This window comes from Misgurnus anguillicaudatus, chromosome 10, assembly GCF_027580225.2.
Source record: "Misgurnus anguillicaudatus chromosome 10, ASM2758022v2, whole genome shotgun sequence".
NCBI lineage: Eukaryota > Metazoa > Chordata > Actinopteri > Cypriniformes > Cobitidae > Misgurnus > Misgurnus anguillicaudatus.
Window position 1 is genome coordinate 1,127,708 of NC_073346.2, and position 25,023 is coordinate 1,152,730.

Here is a 25,023-nt window from a genome sequence, read left to right on the forward strand (position 1 = left end):
ACTGGCCTACTCAGATGGACAACTGGCCCACCCAGTCAAAAGAGAGACAAAATATTTTTGTGGAAAACAGAATAAATCACACATACATATACATATAATATTCTCTTTAATAATAATAATTGTTTAAAAGTGCATATTTCAAAAATAAACAACTATTTATATAGAAAGTTTATCATTTGTATGTGTTTCCAAACTGGGCTTCTTAAATTCCCCGCCACAAAAAAGACGAAACAGCGCCATGACGTCTACGTGTGACCAAAAGTATATTGCATCCGTAGTGTTAAGCACAACCTAGAGAATGAATGGGAAAAGTTAAGGGAAGTTTCCTTTGATTTCTCCGCGCGTGGGCATCGCTACGAATCTAATTATCTCGATAAGATCGAGCAAAATTTGATGCGTTGGCCGGGAATCGAACCCGGGTCAACTGCTTGGAAGGCAGCTATGCTCACCACTATACCACCAACGCAGTCGAACGTGAGTTGCTCCACCGGACTTGTGAATATCCTGAACCCACACAGATTTAGTCGATTCCTCTTGATGCTTCTTGCTTGTGCCTTTCGGCGAGGAGGTTGGGCAAAGAGTAGTGTGTACAGAGCCATAGAGATGTCTGAGCGTGTAGAACGGTGACTAGCCAATCAGGAGTGAACAAAATTTGAGGGCGCGTCCCAGGTTTTCCACACAGGTTAGAATCCCAGTTAAGGTAAAGATGAAGGTGTTTTTTAAACATTTTGACACATTCACTCATTCATATATTTACTTTTGTTTTCTAATATGAAACTTGTTTCTGAAGGATACTTAATGATGCAATGTGTGAACTTGCTGTGTTTTTCCAAAATAACAGTCAAGACTTTTCGGGACATTTTCAGTTATTTTTATAATAAAAACGAAACATTCAAAAGATTAAAATAAAATACATGCCTATTACATTTTAAAATACAATAATTTTACTATAACAATATGAACATGTTAATTACACAATAAAGTGAAAAAGGCAATTGGAATAAATAAAAAAAATGTAAAAAAATAAAAATCCTGTACATACTGGGGATATATCAGGATGACCAAAAGAAATATGAAGTAATCAAGTGACTGTTTAAAAACACATACTGAACAAAGATCTATGGAAAAATCAAAAACAGGCTATATACACAGTACTTTTTAATTAAACACAGATGATCTTACTGCCCATGTGAATGTATACAGTAGCCTACAGTTATAAATAGGATTGTGCCAAAAGTAATAAACTAATAAAATGTAAGAACAATATAAAAACATACTTAAGAAATATGATATGCATCCCGTCATCTACATATTCACAGAGTTTTGAAAATGTGTTGAAAGAACATTCTCATTGATAAATAAAACATGATGCATATTTAACACAGTAAAAGTTTTGCAGAATTTTTCATTTTACAATCATGCATGGAGTCAACATGGCATTTCAAAGTAAAAAAACAAACAAAAACAAAGTCAATTAAGGCAAGAACATAGCATTGAACAGACATCCATAAAAACAAGATACAGTCATATTTTTTATGATACAATAATTACAATACATACATTCAGAACCAGAAACAACGGTTTATCCTATATATCTTCAAAATATTAAAAAAGAAAATATGAAGTGCAATTTTAGTCATTAGAAGAAGACTGACTATATGTTGTGAATACTTGAAATGTAACAATTTACAAAAGTTAAACAGTTATAAACAAAAGAAGTTTAAGAGCTCTGCATTACAGTTAAAAAATATGTGTTGATTATTTACACTTGCACTTTTTTGTGCAATGTTCATAGTTGAACTATCGGTATTAACATTTGGCTCTTGCAATGTTAAACTGCAACTGTAAAAGTTTGGCCTGCATAATATTTACAATTTTAAAATCTGGCCCTCGAAGAAGAGTAGTTGAAGACCCCTGCTGTAGACTGTGCAGAGGTCACTGGGAGGAGAAGGGATGCAGGATGACATTAGTCATAGATGAGCATTACTTATTCTGCTATAAATTGATTAAGTAAAATGATGTTAAATTAAGTCCTTACCCTGACAGAACATTGGTTCTGGTCCCAAATGGTGATGTGGTTTGCTTGTAGATAATTCAAGCAACTCTGGAGGTCCTGGCAAAGGTACCCTCACTAAAACAAAGGGAACTTATAGGGAAACAATAACACTGATCAGGAACAGGCATATCCTTACACTAGAGTCGGCATGTGTACATTGTCCATACAGTATACCAACCTGGTCGTAGAGATTAAGTAGCGCTGTATTCATCAGGCCGGTCTGGTTTTGAAAGAGTTGCTGGTGGTTTATGTCTCCCTAACACAGAAAAGTGTAATGTCATTCTAATACCCTGTAGTAGGCTACTGTCCATTAGTAAATGTCTTAATAAATGGTAATGTAAACGCATGCAAACCCATAGAACACATGTTAAGAATCTTTATGATAATAGGTCCACATTACATGAGTAATCTGCAGCTTCATGTATCAAATGGGATGCATCATTCTTGTCCAAATGAATTAATAATTTATACATATTTGTACTGTTACTGAACTTCTGCATTTTGGAGATCTTTTACTCTGTAGATCATGTACATACCAAACCTTTAGTTTAAAGTATAGCATGCACAAAAAAAAACATGAAACTGAACACAAGAATTAGAACAGACCTGAACATGGCATATATATATACAGTGAGGAAAATAAGTATTTGAACACCCTGCTATTTTGGCTCTGGTGGCTGCTTGCTGAAACCACGCCCACCTCGCTTGACAGTAGTAACAGCAGGGGCAGTTCACCCGTCACTCAAGTGGCCACACCCTTAATTCTACAGAACTTTAAGGCTAAATATAATTTAAACAGATAAGTTATAAAAAATTCACCTCTCCTACAATTGTCATGAAGGGCAAAAATAGCTATAGACCAAAAACATTATCTTCTGCTGTAAAGCATTTTAAGCATTTTAACATGGGGGTCTATGGGGATTGAGTCACTTTTGGAGCTAAAGCAGTGATGTTGCAGTGATGAAGTAGACTTACCAGTGAGGTTAAATAAACATTATTAAATGATTATGACTTACACTTATTGACACTTTAATACATGTTTAATTCATCTGATTTGTACTTTTTTTATACACCATTTACATCATCATTTAACTTGTTTGCACTGTTTAAATCAATACATTTCCATTTAGTTAAAATCAGCAACACAAACTATTACAGTAAACAAGTCATATTACAGATTTAAAAAGAGGCTTTGCAAACAAGAATTACATCATCTGTATTCAATCCTCATTCCCTCCAAAAAATAAAGTAAATAAAATAAAAAATAAGTAACTTTAAACTGCTTTAGTCAGCCTGTATGTTGGTGTATGTAACAACGAACACAGAAAAAGTAATAAATATAGACTGGTTAAAGCTTAATAAAAATAAACATTTAAAAAGGGCAATTTCAAACTTTATGGTTTTTTGGTACTTCTATGACATATGATGATTATCGTTCAAATATTTAATTTGCAATAAAAAACACATTTTACATTACATGCAAAAAAAGTTGATAATATATTCTCCTCCAAATCTTATATAATAGGGGTCTCCAATCCTGTTCGTGGAGGACAACTATCCTACAGAGTTCAGCTCCAACCCCCATCAAAAAGAGCAAAATCAACTAATGAAGCTCTTTAGTAACCGGGTTGGAAGTGAAGTGTGTAGGAGGGTAGATCTCCAGAAACAGAGTTGGAAATCCCTGACCTGTAATATGAAATAAAATCACTGCAAAGTATTACTAAACATATAAAACACAGAAAGAACAATTTATTTAAATAGCAGGACATCAAAGAGCAGATCAGTCGATATCACTGTCACTGCCAGATTCACTCAGCTGAAGATCGTTCCCTAAAACAACAACAACAACAACAAAAATCATTACAATATGCAACAATGCCTCTTTATCATTTGTACATCACAAAATGTGAAATTTCATATCAGATCATTGTTGTTTTATTAAAGTGATGGATACGACAATGATAAGCTTGTATAGCTCAACACTCACTCAGTGTATTCATCAACTGGTTGTTGGCCTGTGATGTGTTGGTGCCATTTGCCACGCTGTTCCTGCTGGGTGAGACGTGAGCTTCCTGTTCTCCATCACTGCACGAGCTATCGTCACCGCTGCCAGAACAACTGCCAGAGTCTGAAGAGCTGCTGCTGCTGCTCATTTGCTCAATTATGTCCACCTCGGCACGCAGCTCTGAAACATTACAGAAGTAAAAAGATCAGCTTAAGAAACATGGATACATTTAGCAGAAGCTACAAATTAAAACATTGAAATAAAGCCAGACACTGTCGACAGGGAGCTTGAACGTGAAACCAGAAAATAAATATTCATGTATGCTTCGATAAGGGTGACAAAATATCTCAACCCGCACCTCGGTCCTGAGCGCATCACTGTCCGCATGCTTTTTACCCACTAGGAAGTCAGCTGACATTGGCTTAACTTTGAACTCTCTTCTATATGTTACATTAATACTCTGCTCACTAGTATGGCTTAATCTTGACCGCAGTGCTTTGCTACTTTTGTTGTCCCTTGATTTTCTTGATTTTCTTAATGTAAAGCTGCTTTGGAAGAATTAAAAAACTGTGAAAGCGCTATATAAACAAAATAGATTTAAAAATGAACCGGCGATGGGGTGGAGGAGAGGGATGCTGCAAAAACTGTGATGGGACAGGTGTGAGGGACAGCTATATACAGAAACCTCTATGCACTGATTGGTTGGATTACATGACCATACTCCACCCGAATTAAATGCCTAGCTCTTATTCCTGCTTAATCCTAATAACATGAGCAGAAAGCTCTAACCTCGTTTGATGTCATCCAGTTGAGGCTCAGGCGAAGGGTTGTCCTTAGTCGGCGAGGTCTTAGTACCTGCTCCTGGCTTGACAGGGGCCCGAAACTGTGGGGTCAGCTGGTTGGTTCTCACTGACTGCTGCTCTATGCGAGCCTGGATCTTACTGCTGCCCTCAGCTCTGACAATCACACACAAACAACATCATGTACAACAGACATCACTCAGGAAACAAGAGCTTACACAGTACACATGCAATGTTACCACCACAGCAGCACAAAGATCATGGCTGAACGTACAGCTTGAATGCACCGGGTGCTTCTTAATATACTTCCTCGTCTCCTCGCTCCTACGTCCAACATCCTAAGACCCGGAAACCAATCGAGCTCCGCAACCTTATAGGACATCACAATTCTTCAATTGCAACGCAAGGAGGCAAGGAATGAGGAGTTAGGATGCTTTTTGAGGAGTCATGAGCGATGCGGAAGTGTTTTATCAACTAAACCTGACCCACATATAAATCTCCTCCTTCTTCACATCATCACGTCTTTAAACACGCATACGTGTTGCTATTAATCATTACATTATTATAAATGTAGACAATTTCAGACAGTATATTTATATAAATAATCAATGGCATAGAAACAAATATAAATTTACAGCACTTTTAAGAATGTCTTAAAAGTGCCACATAACTACAGTATGTATTTACCTTTGTATTTCTTGTTAAATATTTTGGGTTTTTAATGCGCATGATAATTTGATAACAGATAATGAACAGAGAGTTAGGAAAAAGGACATGCCATTTCATTTAATACTTCATCTCCGTCTTGGCGTCTTTCCTCGCTTGCTTTCAAGGAGAGTGGAGCTAAGCTAAGACATGAGGAAAGAAAACGAGGATGCACAAATAAGAACTGAGAAGCACCCACTATGAATAGCTTTGGATGAAAGTGTTTATAAAGTTAAATGTAAACTTGAAAAAATTAGGGTGGACGTTCACATTTGGCTCTCATTTAGCTGCTCACCTTGTTTTCTTGACTTGTATGCTGCTGCTGAGCTTTTCCAACATAAACTCTCCAGTGTCATGATTGATGATCAGGACACAGTCTTTCTGATATGGCCTTTTGTTGCCCTTAAACACTGTCATTGGTGGAGTGGAGCCCTTTAGAAAAAAATCGAGCATTTAGTGAATTTAGTCATTAAAAAAATAGGGCTGTCAAAAGATTGATCGCGATTAATCACATCCAAAATTAAAGCTTGTGTTTACATAATATATTATTATTGATATATAAAAACACACACAAGCATGTACATATTTAAGAAAAAAATATACATTTACATATAAAATATGTATATATATAATATAAAATGTATACATATATATACAGTATATAAATGCACTCATGTTATGTAAACACAATAATTTATTTTGGATGTGATTAATCGCGATTAATCTTTTGACAGCCCTAAAAAAAAAACATAAACAGAAAAAAGTTTTGCTCTTACTGGTATGTGTGGTAATGTGATGGTGACCTCATCTCCTTTTCCTACTTGTAAATCTCCTTCACAAGACGTATCAATAGATGCTGGCTTAAAATCATCTGTGCAAAACAGCACATGTTTGAAAACACATGACAATTACGTTTGTTTTTATTTTAAAATAAATACAGATGCTGGTCATATAATTAGAATATCCTTAAAAAGGTGATTTATTTCACTAATTCCATTCTTCTTCCTTTATTTCTTTACGCCATTCCAGCATGGCGAGAACCAGTTAATCCATACACAAGTTTTATTTAGACAAGTTGATCGATACACGGGTTGGGGGAGGGACAATGCGGCATCTCCAATTTGCATGTTTTTGGCCTGTGGGAGTAAACCCACGTTGACACAAGGAGAACATGCAAACTCCACACAGAAAGGAACTAACGTTAGCCGGGGCTCGAACCAGGAACCTTCTTGCTGTGAGGCAACAGTGCTACCTACTGAGCCATGATTATAACTATATGATTATTCCAAATTCAGTATCTCAGAAAATTAACGTAATGTAAGTTACACATAGTAACAAATGGCAACTTTTGCTACATTTGAACATTTCGTGCACATATACACAAGGCTGTATTATATCGCTGCTTAGTTGTTGATTATGTGTGTAATATATTTTGTCTTCATATGTGCAGACTCACATCTGATGGTGTGAAAAGATGATTTTGGTCTCTTCTCAAAACTGTCTCCGAGCTTTAATACATGCTCGTCTTTATCCAGAGGCGGGTTCGAGCTGCCGTTCATCACTGCACATCACACCTGTCTCCAGTTAAACATCAATTCTTTGTGTATTAATATTAGGCTTAAAATTGAAATTAACCTTTGGCGAACTAGAAATTAAAAATTGTTTAAAAACAACCCTGACAGAACTAACGTTTCCGGGTCACTTCTACTTCTTCTGGTACTTTATGGCATAGATATAATAAACGCCTAGATGGGGCATCGAACGCTTTGGTCCTGTTGCTGCGATACGTCATTTTGTACTCCACGTAGATTGTGAGGAAAACGCAGCTCCCACGTTATTTTGTATGTGTTTATGGGCAACGATGTGGGACACTCGTGCCCAGGCCAAAGTGTCGGTGTCGCTGACATTCACAGGCAATGTCTAAGTTAGGCATATGTCGTATTGTTGGCTATGGTATGTGGTTGGCAGCTAACTTACATGGTGCATTTCCGCCACCTATTGGATGGGAGTATGAGGCGCAGAAAAATAAAAAATATTGATCAAAAGAGTTTATATTTGAAATAACTGATTTATGGTAAATTCTGTATTGCTTTGGACCATTCTCTAACAGGAGCTGATAGATATAAATGATATGAGGTATTTCCGGGCCACAGAAATAATACACTTTTTATTTATTTAAAAAATACACTTACATTGTTCACTACGCAAACTCCATATATTTCAATAGGTAAATAAATCAACAATACATATGCTATTTGTAAAATGTTTGTATTTATTAGATTTATTAAGCACAATTATTTGTAAAATTCTATGATGTGCGGCAATCAACAAAAAAACAAATAACTAAAAGTAATATTATAATTCATTTTAAAATCCGTGGAAACGTTTGCGTCATTCCTTTTCCGGGTCCACATTGACAAAACAAAAGACTTTCGATGGTTAATAAACATTGTTGTTAGGTTAGTGTTCGCTTTCAGTATTTTATTATGATTAAACAAAGATTATACAATTCTTATAATATTGAATTATAAATTAATTTAACACATGCCCGGTCTGCTGATGGCGTGACGGTCGTCCGATTACCGTAACTATTTTATAATTACTTCCACTTCTGTCGCGCATATATATTCACAGACTTTACAATTAAATCAAACACTCTCTACTATTTCCTAAACTAGAGCCGTGAATACAAAATCATCAGGACTGGGCAAGAAAACCGAAATAAAAGAATCAAAGCATGTTTGCAAATATGATGGGTCCACGATCTTTGTTTTATTACGGTATCTCGTCTCGAAGGCGTTCCTGTTTCAACACGAGCGCTTCGGTACAGATGACACATGTGTATATGTGCGAGTAAATGAAGGTAAACCATGTCACCAGCTGAACCGAGCATTGTTCTGTTATTCAGTGGAAAACGAAAATCAGGGAAGGATTATGTGACTGACTTGATGCAAAAAAGGTACTTACATAATCATTGTTGACGTTTTATGCATGTATGACATGACTGAACGTAGATGCGCTGTATTTTACATTACAGACTGACTTCAGAAATGTGCTGCATAATCAGACTGTCTGGACCTCTCAAACAGCAGTATGCTCAGGTAACGTACACCTGTACCATTACTAGAAATTCAACTGAAGATGACGTTATTAGTGGTTTCATGAGAGTTACCTGTTAGACTTGGTGTAAACTACAGTTAACATAGTAAATCGTTTTTGACATTGTTGGATTTTTCAATTGCTATTATGGATGACGTTTACATATCTAATTGGGTTGATGTATTTCTGAAAATCAGGATCATAATTTAAGTTATAAGGAGCTCTTGGGTTCTGGTCAGTATAAGGAGAAGTATCGGGCCGACATGATTCATTGGGGTGAGATGAAGAGGCGGGAGGACTCTGGCTTCTTCTGTAGACTGGCCATTCAAAATGCCATACAACCAATCTGGGTATGAGTAACAACATGTTGTTTTGCCCAGAGTTTTTATGAAGAGATCGTTTGACTGAGTTTTAAGTCTTCTTGAAAAATGTAGTTTTAAACACAAAACGAGTTTTTATTGATGTTTACTTCATTTTAAATTGTAAATCTTACAATCACAGTAGTAAATCATAAGGCTGGAATGCACTACACTTTTGCTCAAACTTTCCCCTAATTTGTAGTGTGGACAAGTCAAAAATAGTTGTTGAAAGTGTGCCAGTTTGCAGATTTTGTGTAGTCAGACAGACTTGACAGAAAATGAGATGGTCAAAAATGGACACAGACTCTGATTATCTTTAGCTTTAGGTTAACAAAATGATATGCTTGATGATATTTTGAGCTGAGTATAAAACACATATCGTAGTGTAACTACTGTAGTCATCTTCTGCATATTCACGTTTGTTTCACCTGACGCGAGGCGTTTATATCTAAGTTTGATGTCCAGTTTTCACTGTAACCATTTTCAAAGTGAAGCAGTGTATGATGAAAAACGCGTGTAGTGTATTCCAGCCTTTAGTAAGATACATATTAAGACTTTATCTCTGTGTGACTGATGCATATTTTACACCATTCATGACTCAGATAATCAGTGACTGTAGAAGATCATCAGATGTGCACTGGTTTCATAAGGAGTTTCCTGATAAATGCATCTGCATTCGTGTTGAAGCGTCTGAGAAAACACGATCACAGAGGGGCTGGAGTTTTACTGCAGGTAAAACACCACAAAACAATGCCAAACACACTGCAGTTAGTTATTGTCCTCTTCCATACCTGTATTTATTTCATTCTCCCTATTTACTTTCTGTTGCGTTCACTTAGCTACTGTACACATTGTAAATATTAGCCAATGATGTAGTGTGAATGTGTCTGTGCAGGTATAGATGATGCTGAGTCTGAGTGTGGTTTAGATGAAGGAGTAAAGTTTGACTGGATCATTCAGAACGATGAAGATGATGTTCTGGAGAAACAGCTGCAAGGACTTCTGTCACTGGTTAAATCACGGGAGACCTCACAAAGGATTCAACTAACTTGATAAAGATGTTTCACAGATCTTAACTCTTCTTTGAAGCCACATGTAGTTATGCAAACTAAATCTATTCTTTTACATAAATATGGCAATACTACAAGCTAACCGCAACAAATTTCCTTAAAGGTGCCAAGGAATGCATTGAAATAATCTGTTAAATTGTTCTCTGATATCTACATAGAATGTATGTGGCTTTATCAAGTGCAAAAAGTTTTGCATTTTATGATGGACCTGCAAAACGTAACTGTAATGTCAATAGTAGAAATTCAGGCTGAATGTTAGCATGTAGCATTAACTAGCATATAGCGCTAACTCAGCAGTCACATCTTTGTTTTTCACATTGTAACAACACGGTACTTAATATAATGTGCAATTTAATGTTGGGGGGTGTACAGTCTCGACTGTAACGTCAATGTTGGTGTAATGTTGAGATTGGTCTGTTTTCCAGCAGTCTTACATGAGGTTTACATAAGAATGAGGACACAATCATGTTTGAGGCTCATGATATGTCATTACCATGTACAAAGCTCTTATTATTCATCTATGCCGAGGTAAATACAGTTTTACATTTTACGGCACCTTTAAGCCTAAAATATTTATTTTAATATCTCATAGTCAGGTGGCAAGGTGCAAGAATTGGCTTTTTTACGCAAAACAATGAGGGTTTGTAAGGATGATGCTGTTAAAACGATTATGAGTTTAACTTTCAGGACAAGTAGTACTGCAGTGTTGATGGATTCTGATGGCATTAAATTTAGCTGTAATTCATGTGTTAAATAGTAATACTAGGATGTGTACCAACATTATCTCAAAGCTCAGGATCAACGTGTGCTGTTCATGGCTCTACAACCAGCAAAACTTCATTTGTGGCTCAAAGCAAAGCACAACACACAAACCTAAACATTTGTGCTGCTCTTGTAAACAGCATTCTCTCTAAGAGTTTATATCAAGGAAATAGACAAAGTATAATTAGTGTGTTTAAAAGATGTTTTCAATCATCAGGATTCATAAAGGGTCTTGAAACTTGAAAAAATATATATATTTTAGTTTGTGTGATTTCAGTGTTTAAAATTTTTATTTATTTGTTATTATTTCTTAATCTGGAATCTTAGGTATAATTTTAATGAACATTCCTCTTTGTAATTTTAACAATAACTGGCTGGAAGATGATGAGTACAAAAACTTGTGGTTGTGTTGAGGATAAAAAGACAGAAATGTACACTACCCTCCAAAAGCTAAGTGCAGTAACTATGCAAACACTGAAACTGAGAAAAATGCCCTTAAAGTTTTTAAACCAGCCAGTCAAACATGTTACTGCAATGTTGGCACACACAATTCTCTGAAATGTGACAAAATTGAACCAGAAGACACAAAGACCATTTCATCCCGTAACCAAATGCATAGTTACTGTGCTTTGCCTTTGTAGGGCAGTATACTGCTCCATATGCAAAAAAGACTGACATGTTCGGTGTGAGAATTTGTCCACATGAGCTGTTGCAAAGATTTTATTTTAAAATTAAAATATTTGATATCAAATAAATATGTAATCATGTTTTGGAAGTGATCATTGTGTTTATGTAGCTTAGTTGGTACGGCATTGCATTAGCAGTTCAAAAGGTTGTGGGTTCAATCCCATGGAACACACACTGGGGATTTTTCAAACTGAAGTGAGCATCCTTATGTCCTACTACATTTGAAGGGCAGAAACCAGGGGTTATAATCCCTGGACTGGACAATACTTCTGGCCTGTTCGAAATTGGCCAAGTATTTGGATAGCACACAATGGGGCAGTTTCCCAGATACATATATAACAGCAAAATCAAAGGTAAAACTTTTCTGTTTAGATAAGTACTCAACCATTGGCTGGTAATTCGTGTAACTTTTGAATACATTTTGGGAGTGATTTCTGGGTCTAAAAGTGGGCACTGCAAAAAATGACTTCTTTTGCCTTATTTTCAGAACAAATATAAAAAAAATCTTAAATCAACATTTCTTGATGAGCAAAATGACTTTTAGAAAATAAGTCTAGTTTCTAGACAAGAAAAACAATTAAAGTGAATTTGTGCTTAAAATAAGCAAACAATTATAATAATAAATCTGCCAATGGGGTAAGAAATTTCTTCTTGAATTAAGTTCAAAGTTTTTTGCTTACTGCATTTGCATTTCTTTTGCTCATCAAGAAAATACATCTTAATTTAAGAGTTTTTAGATATTTGTACTGAAAACAAGACTAAGTACTAAAAATACTACACAAGAAAGTCATTTTTTGCAGTGTGTGAACTATTTTCTTTCAGATTCTGATCCATTTAATTTATCTCATGTCAGGATTAAAATGAACAGCAACAGCGAGCTTGTCCTCCAAACATCAGTCTCATAAAAAATGTCATAATGACAAAAAACAGGCAATTTTAGTATTAGGGCTGATAAACTGGTCAATGAGACCATGAACATTTATTGTCTGGATTGCATTAGTTGTAAGATTGACCCACATATTCACCTTAGTCCTACCAGGTGGTTGCAACAAATGTGCTTTTTCTTGCAAGAAAGAGTGTCTGAAAAAGACTAAAACTTATAAATGTATTTTTATAGATACAGTGTAAAATTCAGTGACAAAATGCATGATTGCCACCAACAAATAATGTCAAGTAAAAAAACGCAATATACAAAACAAAAGTTTTGAACAGCAATGATTAAAGAGTTTTAACTCATTCCAACATTGTACAAACATGCAGTATATCATCATCAATAGTGTAACATTAAAACAAAGCTTTAGTGTCATTTCAAGTGGACAGTAAAGAAATCCTGATTATTTCTCCATTTCATTCGATTATTATTATCAACATCAATTCTTTAAGCAGAACAAAATCTCAGCTTTTCATAACCTTCATTCATTGGATGTCACCAGTGTTAAATTGAAGTATAACTGCATTCAGTTTACCCACGGGGGCATTTAACATGCTACATCTCAGTAATATCCCATAATATCAGTAATCCCCCCAACATTATAACAGCTGACTGGACGATACACTATAGAAACGACTACATTTGACAATCTACAGATCAACATCAGAAACACAGTTCTGAAGAGGTTATATCGAGTATAGATTCACTTGTAAAAGTTTCCTTCATTTTTACAATTCCAAGAAAACATCGGTGAATGATCTGGATATCTGCAGTGATTACTCTGAATCTGAGGCCGAATTCACAATACATTCTTAAGAAAAAAATCACTTTTAAGAAAAAGTTAAGAATATTTCTAAGAAAATTCTTATTTTTGATGTTCTTAAGAAGAATTTAAATTCCCAAATTCTGACAAACTCCGAGCATTGATTATGCAAGAATGTGCTGCTGTCAGTCAAGCCTAGAAATTGATTGACAGCATGACAGGGCGAATTGCAGACGTCTTGGGAAAAAATGGTCATCAACACGAACAAGACCCACACACTTTTTAAGACCAATGATATTTTCACTTTTTCTCTAATTTAGCAGAGAGCGCTACCAGTCAAATCCATTCCACTAGAGAGGAAAGCCCTAATCAATTAAACTTCGCTCTGACTTCAGCGCTGCTGCTTCCTCAAATCCATTCCACTTGACTCATTTAGAGTTCATATCATTTAAACTCCATTTCGTGTTTTCACTACCTTCACCTGTGTCACTCGCACAAGTCATAACAAGGTAAACAAAGCTTTTAGGCTATACAAGCAATCGTTTAAAAGGCACCAGAATACAAGAAAATGGCAAAGGTCATGGCATAAACCTAATGTCATTTTCAATGAAAGCCTTTGAAACTTATAAAATGCTTGTAATTGTACGTCAGTATACCATAGTAATATCTGACAAAAAGATCCAAAACCCGGAAGCAGCAGACTTAGTGGAAATCAATATTTGTGTCATTCGGAAAGTATCTTTGTCTGTTATTAGGTTAGTGATGTCTTTGTCTATATTTATAACATTCAGAGCACAATTTATGAGTAATCAATGCAGAAATCCAAGTAATGCCAAAGCATTTACAAACTTCTTTTACCTGTTATCAAGTATTCAGTTCTTTCATCAAACATCAAAAATACAACACCATTTAAATTAAACACAATCATCTAAAAATACAAAGCTGTTCTAAGCTACATTCATATGAAATGTAATAGCATAGACATTATTTTACATCATTTGTCAATGAGTGGAGAGGTCTTCAGGCTGATTTGATGTTAACTGTGAACTTCAGGCCCACACTCGCTCTCCTCTGGGATATCCTGCAGATCTGAACACACAAAACACTGTTGAGGACCGAGTTCTGGATAAAGCCATATGTGCGTTAATGAGGTCTGGCATGCAAGAGGTATTATAGAGGTCAAAAACCTCTCAGAAACACAAATTTAAGTCATATTCTCCCCCTCCGAAAAAAGCGAACAATAAGAATCATGACTTCATCATGTTAGCATATAGTAATTATCCGTGTCCTTCATGCAAATACAATTTCTAATTTTCTTTCATTTGACGAGAGATGAAGGACTCACCTCTGGGACTGTCAGCCCGCGGGGATGTGGCCGTCTCTCCACCCTCCTGTACCCTGTCTAACTGATCTACTGTTTCCTTAGAGGTCAATAGGTCACGCGTGTCTCCGGCGTCCGTTGTGTCTTTAACACGCAGCTTTTGAAATTGTTTATCTAGCTGATTTTGTGCTTTGTTGTGTTTGTCCTGGTTGGCACGCAGTCGTATAACTTCCTCCTGTAACAGGTTGTATTTGCGCTGCAGCTGTACCAGATCTTCTTGTGCACCCACTGGACCGCCCCCCTCCGGCGGTGCGTCCCGGGATATAGTGTGCGCTGACGTAGCATGATTTGAGTCCTCCTGCATGTATAGTTCGAGGAACGAGTCCTGTCTGATCACTGCAGCCTGACACAGAGAGATAAACATTTAGAAAAAAGATCTCTACATGGTGGCTCTTGAAAAAAACTATGCATGGTGGGTAAATATCAGTGGCTATATAACCGAAGACTTGATGGAAGTCATGAATCTCACCTGTAGGGCATGCAGCTGAGTGCTGAGGTTTACAAGTCTTTGGCACACCTCCTAAAATACACACAAACACATCATAACCACACTAAGCACAGATAGTGCTAATGCTCTCAGTTTAATCAAAAAAACATAGACATCAGCTAAAAGTAATGGCCTGTGCTGCACTGTATCTGAGCGTCTGAATGCACTGCGAATCACCATTGTGAAGGATATCCCAGGAATCACCCAGTTCTGATATAATGCTTAGATGTTGTGGGTTTCTATTTAAAATGGTTCTTTTCTAAATCAGATGATTAGTCTGGATTATTATTTGAGATTATTCATGAAACATGAGCAGACATCATTTCTGTGTAAATCAGACATGAAAGCATTCTTAGTCCAATTAGTTTAAACAAATTCATTCAGCTTGTTTCACAAATAAGGCCCAGAAGTTATAAAACATTTTGTTAATCTAAAAAGTAAACTCAAAATGTTCAAGCGTCCAACTACGCGCGGTGTGAACGCACAGTAAGACTTCAATATATTGTCAGAATGACTTTTGTGTTGCCTGTATCTGCCGTGCCTCAGACACAAGGATTTGAATTAAGAGCAAGGAGCTTGATTTCAGCAAAACATCTTTACTGTTCTACTGAAGAAAAAATGTCCCCTATATTAAAATGATGGGCATATTTTTGAGATTAAATAAAGATGTACCTCATTTAATGTCTTGTCCAGTAGCTGGTTCCCATTCCTGTCCTGTAAAATGCAGGAAATAATGCATTGAAATCAACCTCGCTGACAAAACAGCAGATATGAGAAGATTTTGCAGGTTTTTGTCTTACCTTGTGTGATTGTTTCTTCATATCTTGAGTCCCGTTAACTGAATTCACTCCATCTATTTTAAAGAAAGACATAAGGAAATAGGAATGTCATAAAATACTCCAGTGAAACTTGAGTTCATACAGACAGCTACTCGAACAGCTATGTGTTTATTTTATGCAACAGACACCTAAACTGTCACAGAACCACCAAAATATAAATGTACAGTTGATAAACAGGTAATGCTGACATATGGATATAGTAAGAAACATTATTAAGGACTTTTCACGCAGAGATTACATAAAATATGCAGAAAATGTATCTGGGATTTGTCCGGGATCGTTTGATTTTTGTTTCATTCACACTGACAATGATTTTCTGGAATCTGTGCATGCATTCACACACATACAGTTAAGAACCCGTAAAGACATGTGATGTGTTTAAAGTCCTGCACAGCGTCTGAAGTTTGCTAATTATCTGTTATTTCTCTCTGTCATTTATGATAAAATCATAAGGAGCTTGTGATGCTCTGTTCGGTCATGCCGGTGAATGATCTGCGTTTAAATCCCTGTTGTCAAAGAGCTGAACCATAACTTCTTGTTGCCATGACACGCGCATCCTCTCTACGGCACACCGCTTATGCCATTGTTTCTGCTTCTTGTTCACACAGAATGCTTTCTGTGAATGTTACGGCAATGTTATTAGGTCCTCTTAAGGGTTTGATCTCAGAAATGTATGTTTGTGTTCACACAGAAGCCTCTCTGACAATTTTATGGAAATTTTCTGGGACAAAAGTGCTGTGTGAATGAAATTGTCAATGTATATTGTACCTGTAGTTTTTGAGATCAACTGTGTCTCTGTCTGTTCACCATTCAGCCTGCAGGACTGTCGACGGTCATTGTTGGAATCCAAGAGCACTTCACTCAGTCTGTCCACTGAATGTTGAAAAAAAACAACAACTATAATGGCCTGTATAGTGAGCTCTATTCTTTATATGCCAAACATTTCTCTGCTCTCTCACCCTCAGAGATGGCATCATTCAGTAAGTGTTCAGCCTGTGGAGCGTACGGCGTATCTGCTCGAAATACATTTCTGGAGTTTGTAGGAAGGGTAACATTTTGACCTCCAGTGACCTCTGCTAGATCAGAGAAGAGTGTCACACGCTCTTGTAGCAGCTCTAAAACTTCACGATCCTTCTGCTGGATATCAGCTAGAGAAAGAAAAATACATTTCAGCAAAGAAATTAAGATCTGACAGCATTAACAGATACACTGTTAACAGATAACGCTTACAAAATTGAAGAAGATCCCCTTAAAGGGAAAGTTCACCCAAAAATGAAAATCCTGTCATAATTTTTTCACTTTCATGTTGTTTAAATCTGTATGAATTTCTTTTTTATAAAGATATTTTAATAAATGCACACAGCTGATTGTAAGCATTGACTCCCATAATAGGAAAAACAAATCTTATTGAATTCAATCGGTACCGTCAACTGTGTGCTTACCATCATTTATCAAAATATCTGCTTTTGTGTTCATCAAAAAAACAAAAACAACAAAAAACGACAAGATCATTTTCATTTTTGGGTGAACTATCCCTTTAAATACAAACCTCTAAGTCGGCGAAGCAAAGCTTTGTCCTCAGTCTCAATCAGAGGAAAGTCATCCCTTGAAGGACAACTGAAATGGAAAAAGTGAAAAAAAGGTTGAGCAAAGAACCCCGGTGTTAGTGGAATTAAAAGTTAACGGCAGAAAAAGGCGCTTGACAGATTCTGTGTAACAAAAGTGAAACGTAATGATGCGCTAGATTCCAAACAATAGATCCCATAAAGCCATTTGCACAGCGAGAAAACGATTTTCTCCCAGAGCCACTGATGTTACAAAATAGGACGATATGGCGTTGCTAAAGCACAGAAAATGATATTGACAAAGGGTGTAAACAACGAAGAAGACCATTCTGGAAGAGGGAAGAGAATGAATGTTGAGTCGTGTCAAAACTTTTTGACTATTAAGTTGCTACAAAAGAATATGAATGGCATGAACAATGGGAATCAATGGTGAGTTTGATATCTTATTTGAGTTGTAAGCTTTAAGGATAGATTATCTGGTGTAGTACAAAACGTTTAATAACCTTTGTACATTGTGCAGTGGACGCGATTAAAGTAGGGCTGCACAATTAATCAAAAAACTAATCAGGATAATAATTAACATAATCACCAAAAGCCTCAATTCCAGCTGTCTATCTGTCTACCTATCAAAGCGCCCAGACTGAACCTCCAACTTGAGGCGTTTGATTTAGGCTAATTATATTTGAATTACATAAAATGCATTGATCCAATTTTCAAATTTTCATTAATATTTAAAGTTTTCACTTTCCGTGTGGCAAAATGAGGGGAAACCATGAACCACCGCTCATTGACACAGTTCTTAACATTCTTAACAAAGTCAGTATGTCATAACAATGAGAAACATTATCATAATAATGACTTATTGTCTGATAATAATGCTGCTCGCGCATGCAGTGAAGTATAACTGCCGACTTAATGACTTTTCTATCAAATGCTGAATTCAGAAAAAATATATAAAAATATGACATTGGTACATAAAAGCAATAAAGCTGATGACTCCGCAGCCGGGAATTGTCCCAGTGATCCCGATGTTCCGGGCCTGGACATATGTTTATTTTCTTACTTGCATGATCTACAGGGGAAGTCCCAAAGATGGACCGTGCAACTGCTTCACATAAAGTTATAAAACATTTCAAAATGACAATGAAAAGTCTATTAAACGACAATAATAATATAATGCAATGCGTGTGAACAGGTGAATAATCAACAATTATGATTTTTGTCATAATCGTGCAGCCCTAGGATAAAGTGTTGTGGTGGGCAGACTGCTTAAAAAAAGCCACCACAAAGGTACAAACTGTGATATTTGTTTAAAATATATATGTGAATTGTATAACATTATTAGGTTTCATATTAAACAGCAAAATGAGCAATGTCCTCTAAGTGCCGAAACACCCGTGGATAACATTTAAACTTGTGTCCCTTGTGAGTACTTTGATATGAATGTATTTTTGGAGAATTCTCTAACCATCAGGCCACAACTAAATGTTAGGCGTTAACTGTGCCGAGATGTTTGAGTTGTAGAAATGTTTTGAGTGTTTTGTTGTAGATTGTGCAGAAAGGATGGTGCAAATGTTTTGGGTTGACTCTGACTTGCTCACTGTCTGCTGAATGATCTTCATCCAGGAGTTTCTGATATCTTTGGAGGAGGCATGAAGTTCATACATCTCTGGAGGCGTGGAATGGCTGATTAGGAACATTCCTCGCTCCTGATTGGCTATATCTCTCACAATCAAATTTTGTAGGCACAGCACTGCTGGTTTGTCCTGTGAAGAAAAGCATATGGACCCTATCAGTCTTTTTGATGCTCATGATCTGGAAAATGTGTGTAAAATGGTGTAAAGACTTTTGAAAAGGAACCCATGCAGGTCATCTTTAGTATCTAATAAAAAACAACATGTATTTTGTTCTGTAAGCTCTCTTCATCTTTTTGATTGATTACTCACCAGACAGGGAAAAATATATTTCTGGTCTTTCTCCTGCATGAACACCAGGATGTCTGTCATTAACAAAACATGCACATCTACAAAAAGAAAAGGGTTTACAGATCATTTACACTAGTGATTTCAGAGTTAGTTACCATACACGCATGAAGACTAAAGCAAAGTACCTTTGAGTCTGGATCCCTGAGCAGTTTTCCACAGCAATGTTCCTTCATGAACGAGTCTACGGCGGAGCAGCTCACCTCCACGAAACACGCCACCACCCTTAACCCCTGTCTGAGCCCGCGGGTCCAGACGGGACTGGATCTCCTGCAGCCGTTGTGCTCGTTCCAACTCCTGAACCTGCTGATCCACAGAGCGCAGCAGCTCCCGGATCAGAGTCAAAGAGTGAACCAGAGACTTACTCTCCTCTTCACTACCTGAGAAATCAAATCATCAATAAAAACAGACAATAAACAAATCATGCACTGCAAAGCAGGACATGTAAACAGATCCTAGATGCTGACTGCACAACATAGTGTTTCAGCCATGGTAAAATACACAAAACAGTAATGCTATGAAGTGAAACCTCTGTTAGTTACTGCGTATTCAAGTTGTTTACATGTAAATAACGCCCATCAGCAGAGAGTATATTCACAACGTAACATTATACACATTTAGGGCCCTATCTTGCACCCAGCGCAATTGACGTTGTCAGTGACGCATGTATCATTCGTATTTTGCACCGGCGCACAGCGGGTTTTTCCCTCCACAGACGCCAACTAGGGAATGAACTTGCGCTCCATGGGCGGTTCAGCGCAAAAAAGGAGGCGTGTTCCGGCGCAAACCATCCCTGATGCTAGTTTGCAGTTTCAAAAAACAATTGCGCCATTGACCAAAAAAAAAAAAACTAGTCTAAAGTCAGTGGCGCGTTGCGCGTACGTACGATTTTAAGGGCGCATGCTTGACCATAATGTATAGCGTGCACAACGCGCACACACTTTACTTATCTAATCTACACAGATGAAACAGTTATTTTTGCAAATCATAAATTGTTACAATAAAAAAATATTAATACATGAGATAAAGGAAATCATAGTGGTGAGCATTGTGGTGATAGTTTTTATTTATTGTGTGGCTGCGTTAAAAAATTCTCATGCAATTAACGATTTAAATATTTTCATAAGTTTGTTGTGTGGCTGAATTATGTTTATTTTATGTAAATAATAATTAAAATGTTTTCATAAGAAACCTTAACGTATATGAACTTGATTTGTAAGTGTACTTTGGGGTTGGACCTTGCTTGCGTTTCTTGGGTCCGATTTCAAAGCCCCCAAACCCTTTTCAGCGGTGAGGGTGGACGCAGCGATGTCCTCTGCTGGCGTCAGGTCATGTGGAGAGGCAGATTCACTTTTCCCGATTTATGCTGGCAAGCTTGGGATTCCCCCGTCTCCTGACATCATTGTAGCGCTTGGCGCAACGATGGGGATGCCAGCTGATGAGACAATTGCCGACGCTGATTTGGGCGGGTTTCTCCCCTCCCCATACAAAACAACTTCTCTGTCTTTGACTGCTCTTACAAGAACGTGGGTCTCCTCGGCTGTGAACGCTCCTGCCGTGCGCCTGGTAAATCCGTCATAATAATAGCAACCCGCCATGGAACTTGCGCCCTTGCATTTAAAGGGAATGTTGGATAGCGATCTGATTGGTTTATTTGACGTTACGCCCAAACCACACCTATGAATAATGAACCTACTTCAGACCAACCCCTTACTCATTTGCGCCTGGCGCAAGAGTTATTTCTCCCACCGGGAAAATAGCAACAGCGCCCAAGATCCGCCCACAAAGTCACTTGCGCTTTGCACTTGCGTTTTAGATCGTTAAAATAGGGCCCATAGTCTAACAATAATTGGCTGTACATCCAGAGTACACATCTGACTATAGTCTCACCTTTAGTGTTGTCCAATATGCGCTGGATCAGCACAGGGTATTTAGTGATGCGCTGAGTGACAAGTAAAATGCACTCTTGAACACCATGACGACGAAGTAAAGAACCCCTGCCCACTCGCTTAAGAGAAAAAGACAACAAATTAAACAAATATTTCACATAATACATACAATATGTAGTCAACCAGAATTAAACAGTGAGGAAAATAAGTATTTGAACACCCTGCTATTTTGCTATATTTGCTTAGAAATCATGGAGGGGTCTGACATTGTCATCGTATATGATTTATTAAAACTATTTATTTGTATGACACAGCTGCAAATAAGTATTTGAACACCTGCTAGAACACCAGCTAGAATTCCTCAAAGACCTGTTAGTCTGCCTTTAAAATGTCTACCTCCACTCCATTTATTATCCCAAATCAGATGCAACTGTATGAGGTCGTTAGCTGCATAAAAACACCTGTCCACCCCATACAATCAGTAAGAATACAAGTACTAACATGGCCAAGACCAAAGTTGTAAACCTCCACAAGGCTGGAAAGGGCTACGGGGAAATTGCCAAGCAGCTTGGTGAAAAAAGATCCACTGTTGGAGCAATCATTTGAAAATGGAAGAAGCTAAACATGACTGTCGATCTCCCTCGTACTGGGGCTCCATGCAAGATCTCATCTCGTGGTGTCTCAATGATCCTAAGAAAGGTGAGAAATCAGCCCAGAACTACACGGGAGGAGCTTGTCAATGACCTGAAAAGAGCTGGGACCACCGTTTCCAAGTTTACTGTTGGTAATACACTAAAACGTCATGGTTTGAAATCATGCATGGCACAGAAGGTTCCCCTGCTTAAACCAGCACATGTCCAGGCCCGTCTTAAGTTTGCCAATGACCATTTGGATGATCCAGAGGAGTCATGGGAGAAAGTCATGTGGTCAGATGAGACCAAAATATAACTTTTTGGTCATATTTCCACTAAACGTGTTTGGAGGAAGAAGAATGATGAGTACCATCCCAAGAACACCATCCCTACTGTGAAGCATGGGGGTGGTAGCATCATGATTTGAGGGTGTTTTTCTGCACATGGGACAGGGCGACTGCGCTGTATTAAGGAAAGGATTAAACCTCCTTCCCTCAGTTAGGGCATTAAAGATGGGTCGAGGCTGGGTCTTCCAACATGACAATGACCCGAAGCACACAGCCAGGATAACCAAGGAGTGGCTCTGTAAGAAGCATATCAAGGTTCTGGCGTGGCCTAGCCAGTCTCCAGACCTAAACCCAATAGAGAATCTTTGGAGGGAGCTCAAACTCCGTGTTTCTCAGCGACAGGCCAGAAACCTGACTGATCTAGAGAAGATCTGTGTGGAGGAGTGGGCCAAAATCCCTCCTGCAGTGTGTGCAAACCTGGTGAAAAACTACAGGAAACGTTTGACCTCAAACAAAGGCTACTGTACCAAATATTAACATTGACTTTCTGAGGTGTTCAAATACTTATTTGCAGCTGTATCATAAAAATAAATAGTTAAAAAAGCATACATTGTGATTGTAGATTATGTCTCTCACAGTGGACATGCACCTACGATGACAATTTCAGACCCCTCCATGATTTCTGAGTGGGAGAACTTGGAAAATAGCAGGGTGTTCAAATACTTATTTTCCTCACTGTATGTGTGAAACTAGTTCATGAAATGAACACCAGGTGGCACAAACCAGGGACAGTTTACATCTTTAAGTAAGAAAGGCTGCTATTACATGAGTATTTTGATCTCACCCGTATGAATTGTTGGAACCTCTTTTCCCGGGCCAATAGCTCCTTATAGAGCTTGACAGCTTTAAGGTGTCGACTGCAGAATTCCACATAGCACTTTCTCATCTCTTCAGCATTCTGACCTGAAAACTAACAAACAATAACAAATGTACTACAACTGAAAGTCATGTAACTCACGTTTTGTAAATGTATTGAAAAGATTAAGCAATATACAAAAAAGATTTACTATTTACCGCTACATTTTAAAGCTCTGAATCAAAAGTTTTTTGGTGAATTTAGTGCACACATTTTGTTGTACTTCAATTTCCAATTTTCTAAAAATTTTATCATAGTGAACAGCGGACAAGGCATTCCAGGTCAGAAGCTTTATGGAAGGGCACCCTTTAAACGGCCATGGTGGAGTTTCACGTTTTTGCTCCAACCGGAAGATAGGGGAACTACAATTATTTAAGATTTGTGAGAGATTCAGCCTCTTTCTAATCTTTGCACTTTATCAACACTGCAATCCTTTAGTGTTTTAGTGTCACTTGTTTATCTTTTAATAATAAATCAAAATTCTTTAGACTCGATGTAAAGAAGGTAGGGGAAATCTGACATAAATGCAAACACACACACACTCAGTGTGATGGTGCTTGTTAACTCTTTCCCCGCCAGCGTTTAAAAAAAAATCACCCTTTACATGATGACCAAGCATTTCACACATGTTCTGTCAAAGGTTAGGAATGATATCGTGTGGGTGCTTGAATCGAGATTGTGATCTTTTTACTATTAATCATGCAGCCCTAATGTGTGTGAAGCTCACCTGCTCCACCAGAATATCTCCCAGTTGTTGGATGGTGAAGTTGCGGGTGCTGCCAGGTGCCAGGCTGTGGTTCTTTCGTGTCAGCAGGAGGTTCAGGAAGTGTGAGTGAATAGACAGCAGCTGGTCTAAGCAGGGGAAAATGGCATGAACTACACCCATCTCTAGCAACACCTCCTCCAGCATCCCTCTGCGATACACCCCATCCATGATCCGCAGCGTCCGCACATGGTTCAGCTCTGTCTGAATGAGCTCTGGGAGAGATGCATGCAATCAGTTCACAAAAGAAAACAATACACAAAAGTCTGTAATGACTATTTGTGCTATTCTGAAACAAAGTGGATTTTACGTAATGTCTAAATTTTAAGCAATTACATTGCCTAAATAATCTAAAGCCTTTTTCACACAGATATTTCAGAAAATACATGAAAAGTGAATCCGGGATTTGTCTGGGATCAGTTGATATTTGGTTTATTCACACTGCCAATAATTTTCCAGAATCTGTGCATACATTCACACACAATGCCATAAAGATCCCGTAAAGACACATGACATAGTCCTGCACTTGATACGTCTGAAGTTTGCTGATTGTCCGTTATTTATCTCTCCAGAAACCATGCGCATGCATTTTTGTTTATGATATGAAGGAGCGCGTGATGGGCTGGTGAATGATCTCAGCTTCACAGGCACGTCCTCACTACGGCACGCCCCTTATGCCACCGTTTCTGCATCTTGTTCACACACAACGCTTTCTGGGTATCTTACGGCAATGTTAAGAGGTCCTCTTTACGAGAGCAATCCCAGAACATTTACGGACGTGTCTGTGTTCACACTGAAGCTTCTCTGCCAATTTTACGGATATTTTCTGGGACCAAAGTGCTGTGTGAATGAGGTTTAAGTAAGTATAAATGGATTTGGGGAGTGGGTCTGCATTAATATTGTCACCTTTAGGACTGTTTGTCTTTTCATACAGGACATACTGTTAAATGCTGTGTGCCTCAAGTGTGTGACCAAATATCAAACCACATTTGAATGTGGCACAAGTCACTGTCCTATCCCATGGGTTTTACGTAACAGTGTACTT

General features: G+C 37.6%; 3 protein-coding genes and 1 non-coding gene across 5 annotated transcripts in view; 1 reads left to right on the forward strand and 3 right to left on the reverse strand.

The window, feature by feature from the left end:
- Window positions 1–394: 394 nt before the first annotated feature.
- On the reverse strand, window positions 395–466 carry trnag-ucc (transfer RNA glycine (anticodon UCC)). The gene has a single exon. It is a non-coding gene; the product is annotated as a tRNA-Gly (tRNA).
- Window positions 467–3,785: 3,319 nt separating this feature from the next.
- Window positions 3,786–7,274, reverse strand: eaf1 (ELL associated factor 1). The gene is made up of 6 exons (XM_055209578.2): window positions 7,023–7,274; window positions 6,343–6,437; window positions 5,862–5,998; window positions 4,851–5,017; window positions 4,044–4,241; window positions 3,786–3,886 (listed from the first exon to the last, which is right to left on the reverse strand). Exons 1-6 carry the CDS (start codon window positions 7,123–7,125, stop codon window positions 3,837–3,839), a joined length of 750 nt encoding a protein of 249 aa, XP_055065553.1. The 5' UTR covers window positions 7,126–7,274; the 3' UTR covers window positions 3,786–3,836.
- Window positions 7,275–7,572: 298 nt separating this feature from the next.
- pmvk (phosphomevalonate kinase) lies at window positions 7,573–11,623 on the forward strand. The gene is made up of 5 exons (XM_055209579.2): window positions 7,573–8,525; window positions 8,604–8,667; window positions 8,863–9,015; window positions 9,627–9,756; window positions 9,920–11,623. The coding sequence occupies exons 1-5, from the start codon at window positions 8,437–8,439 to the stop codon at window positions 10,075–10,077; spliced, it is 594 nt and encodes a 197-aa protein (XP_055065554.1). The 5' UTR covers window positions 7,573–8,436; the 3' UTR covers window positions 10,078–11,623.
- Window positions 11,624–12,634: 1,011 nt separating this feature from the next.
- Window positions 12,635–25,023, reverse strand: part of arhgef2b (rho/rac guanine nucleotide exchange factor (GEF) 2b) — a 39,072-nt gene continuing 26,683 nt past the window's right edge. Inside the window, exons 8-21 of one of the 2 annotated variants that reach the window (XM_055209577.2) lie at window positions 23,943–24,193; window positions 23,144–23,269; window positions 21,382–21,499; window positions 19,620–19,871; window positions 19,456–19,532; window positions 19,103–19,275; window positions 17,494–17,561; window positions 16,904–17,092; window positions 16,713–16,817; window positions 15,906–15,952; window positions 15,778–15,819; window positions 15,088–15,138; window positions 14,583–14,961; window positions 12,635–14,326 (exon numbers count right to left, since the gene is read on the reverse strand). In XM_055209577.2, the coding sequence (XP_055065552.2) occupies window positions 14,274–14,326; window positions 14,583–14,961; window positions 15,088–15,138; window positions 15,778–15,819; window positions 15,906–15,952; window positions 16,713–16,817; window positions 16,904–17,092; window positions 17,494–17,561; window positions 19,103–19,275; window positions 19,456–19,532; window positions 19,620–19,871; window positions 21,382–21,499; window positions 23,144–23,269; window positions 23,943–24,193 (1,931 nt within the window). In that variant the 3' untranslated portion in view covers window positions 12,635–14,273. Of the gene's footprint in view, window positions 14,327–14,582; window positions 14,962–15,087; window positions 15,139–15,777; window positions 15,820–15,905; window positions 15,959–16,712; window positions 16,818–16,903; window positions 17,093–17,493; window positions 17,562–19,102; window positions 19,276–19,455; window positions 19,533–19,619; window positions 19,872–21,381; window positions 21,500–23,143; window positions 23,270–23,942; window positions 24,194–25,023 lie in introns of both variants that reach the window. The other variant, XM_055209576.2, reaches the window with a different exon arrangement.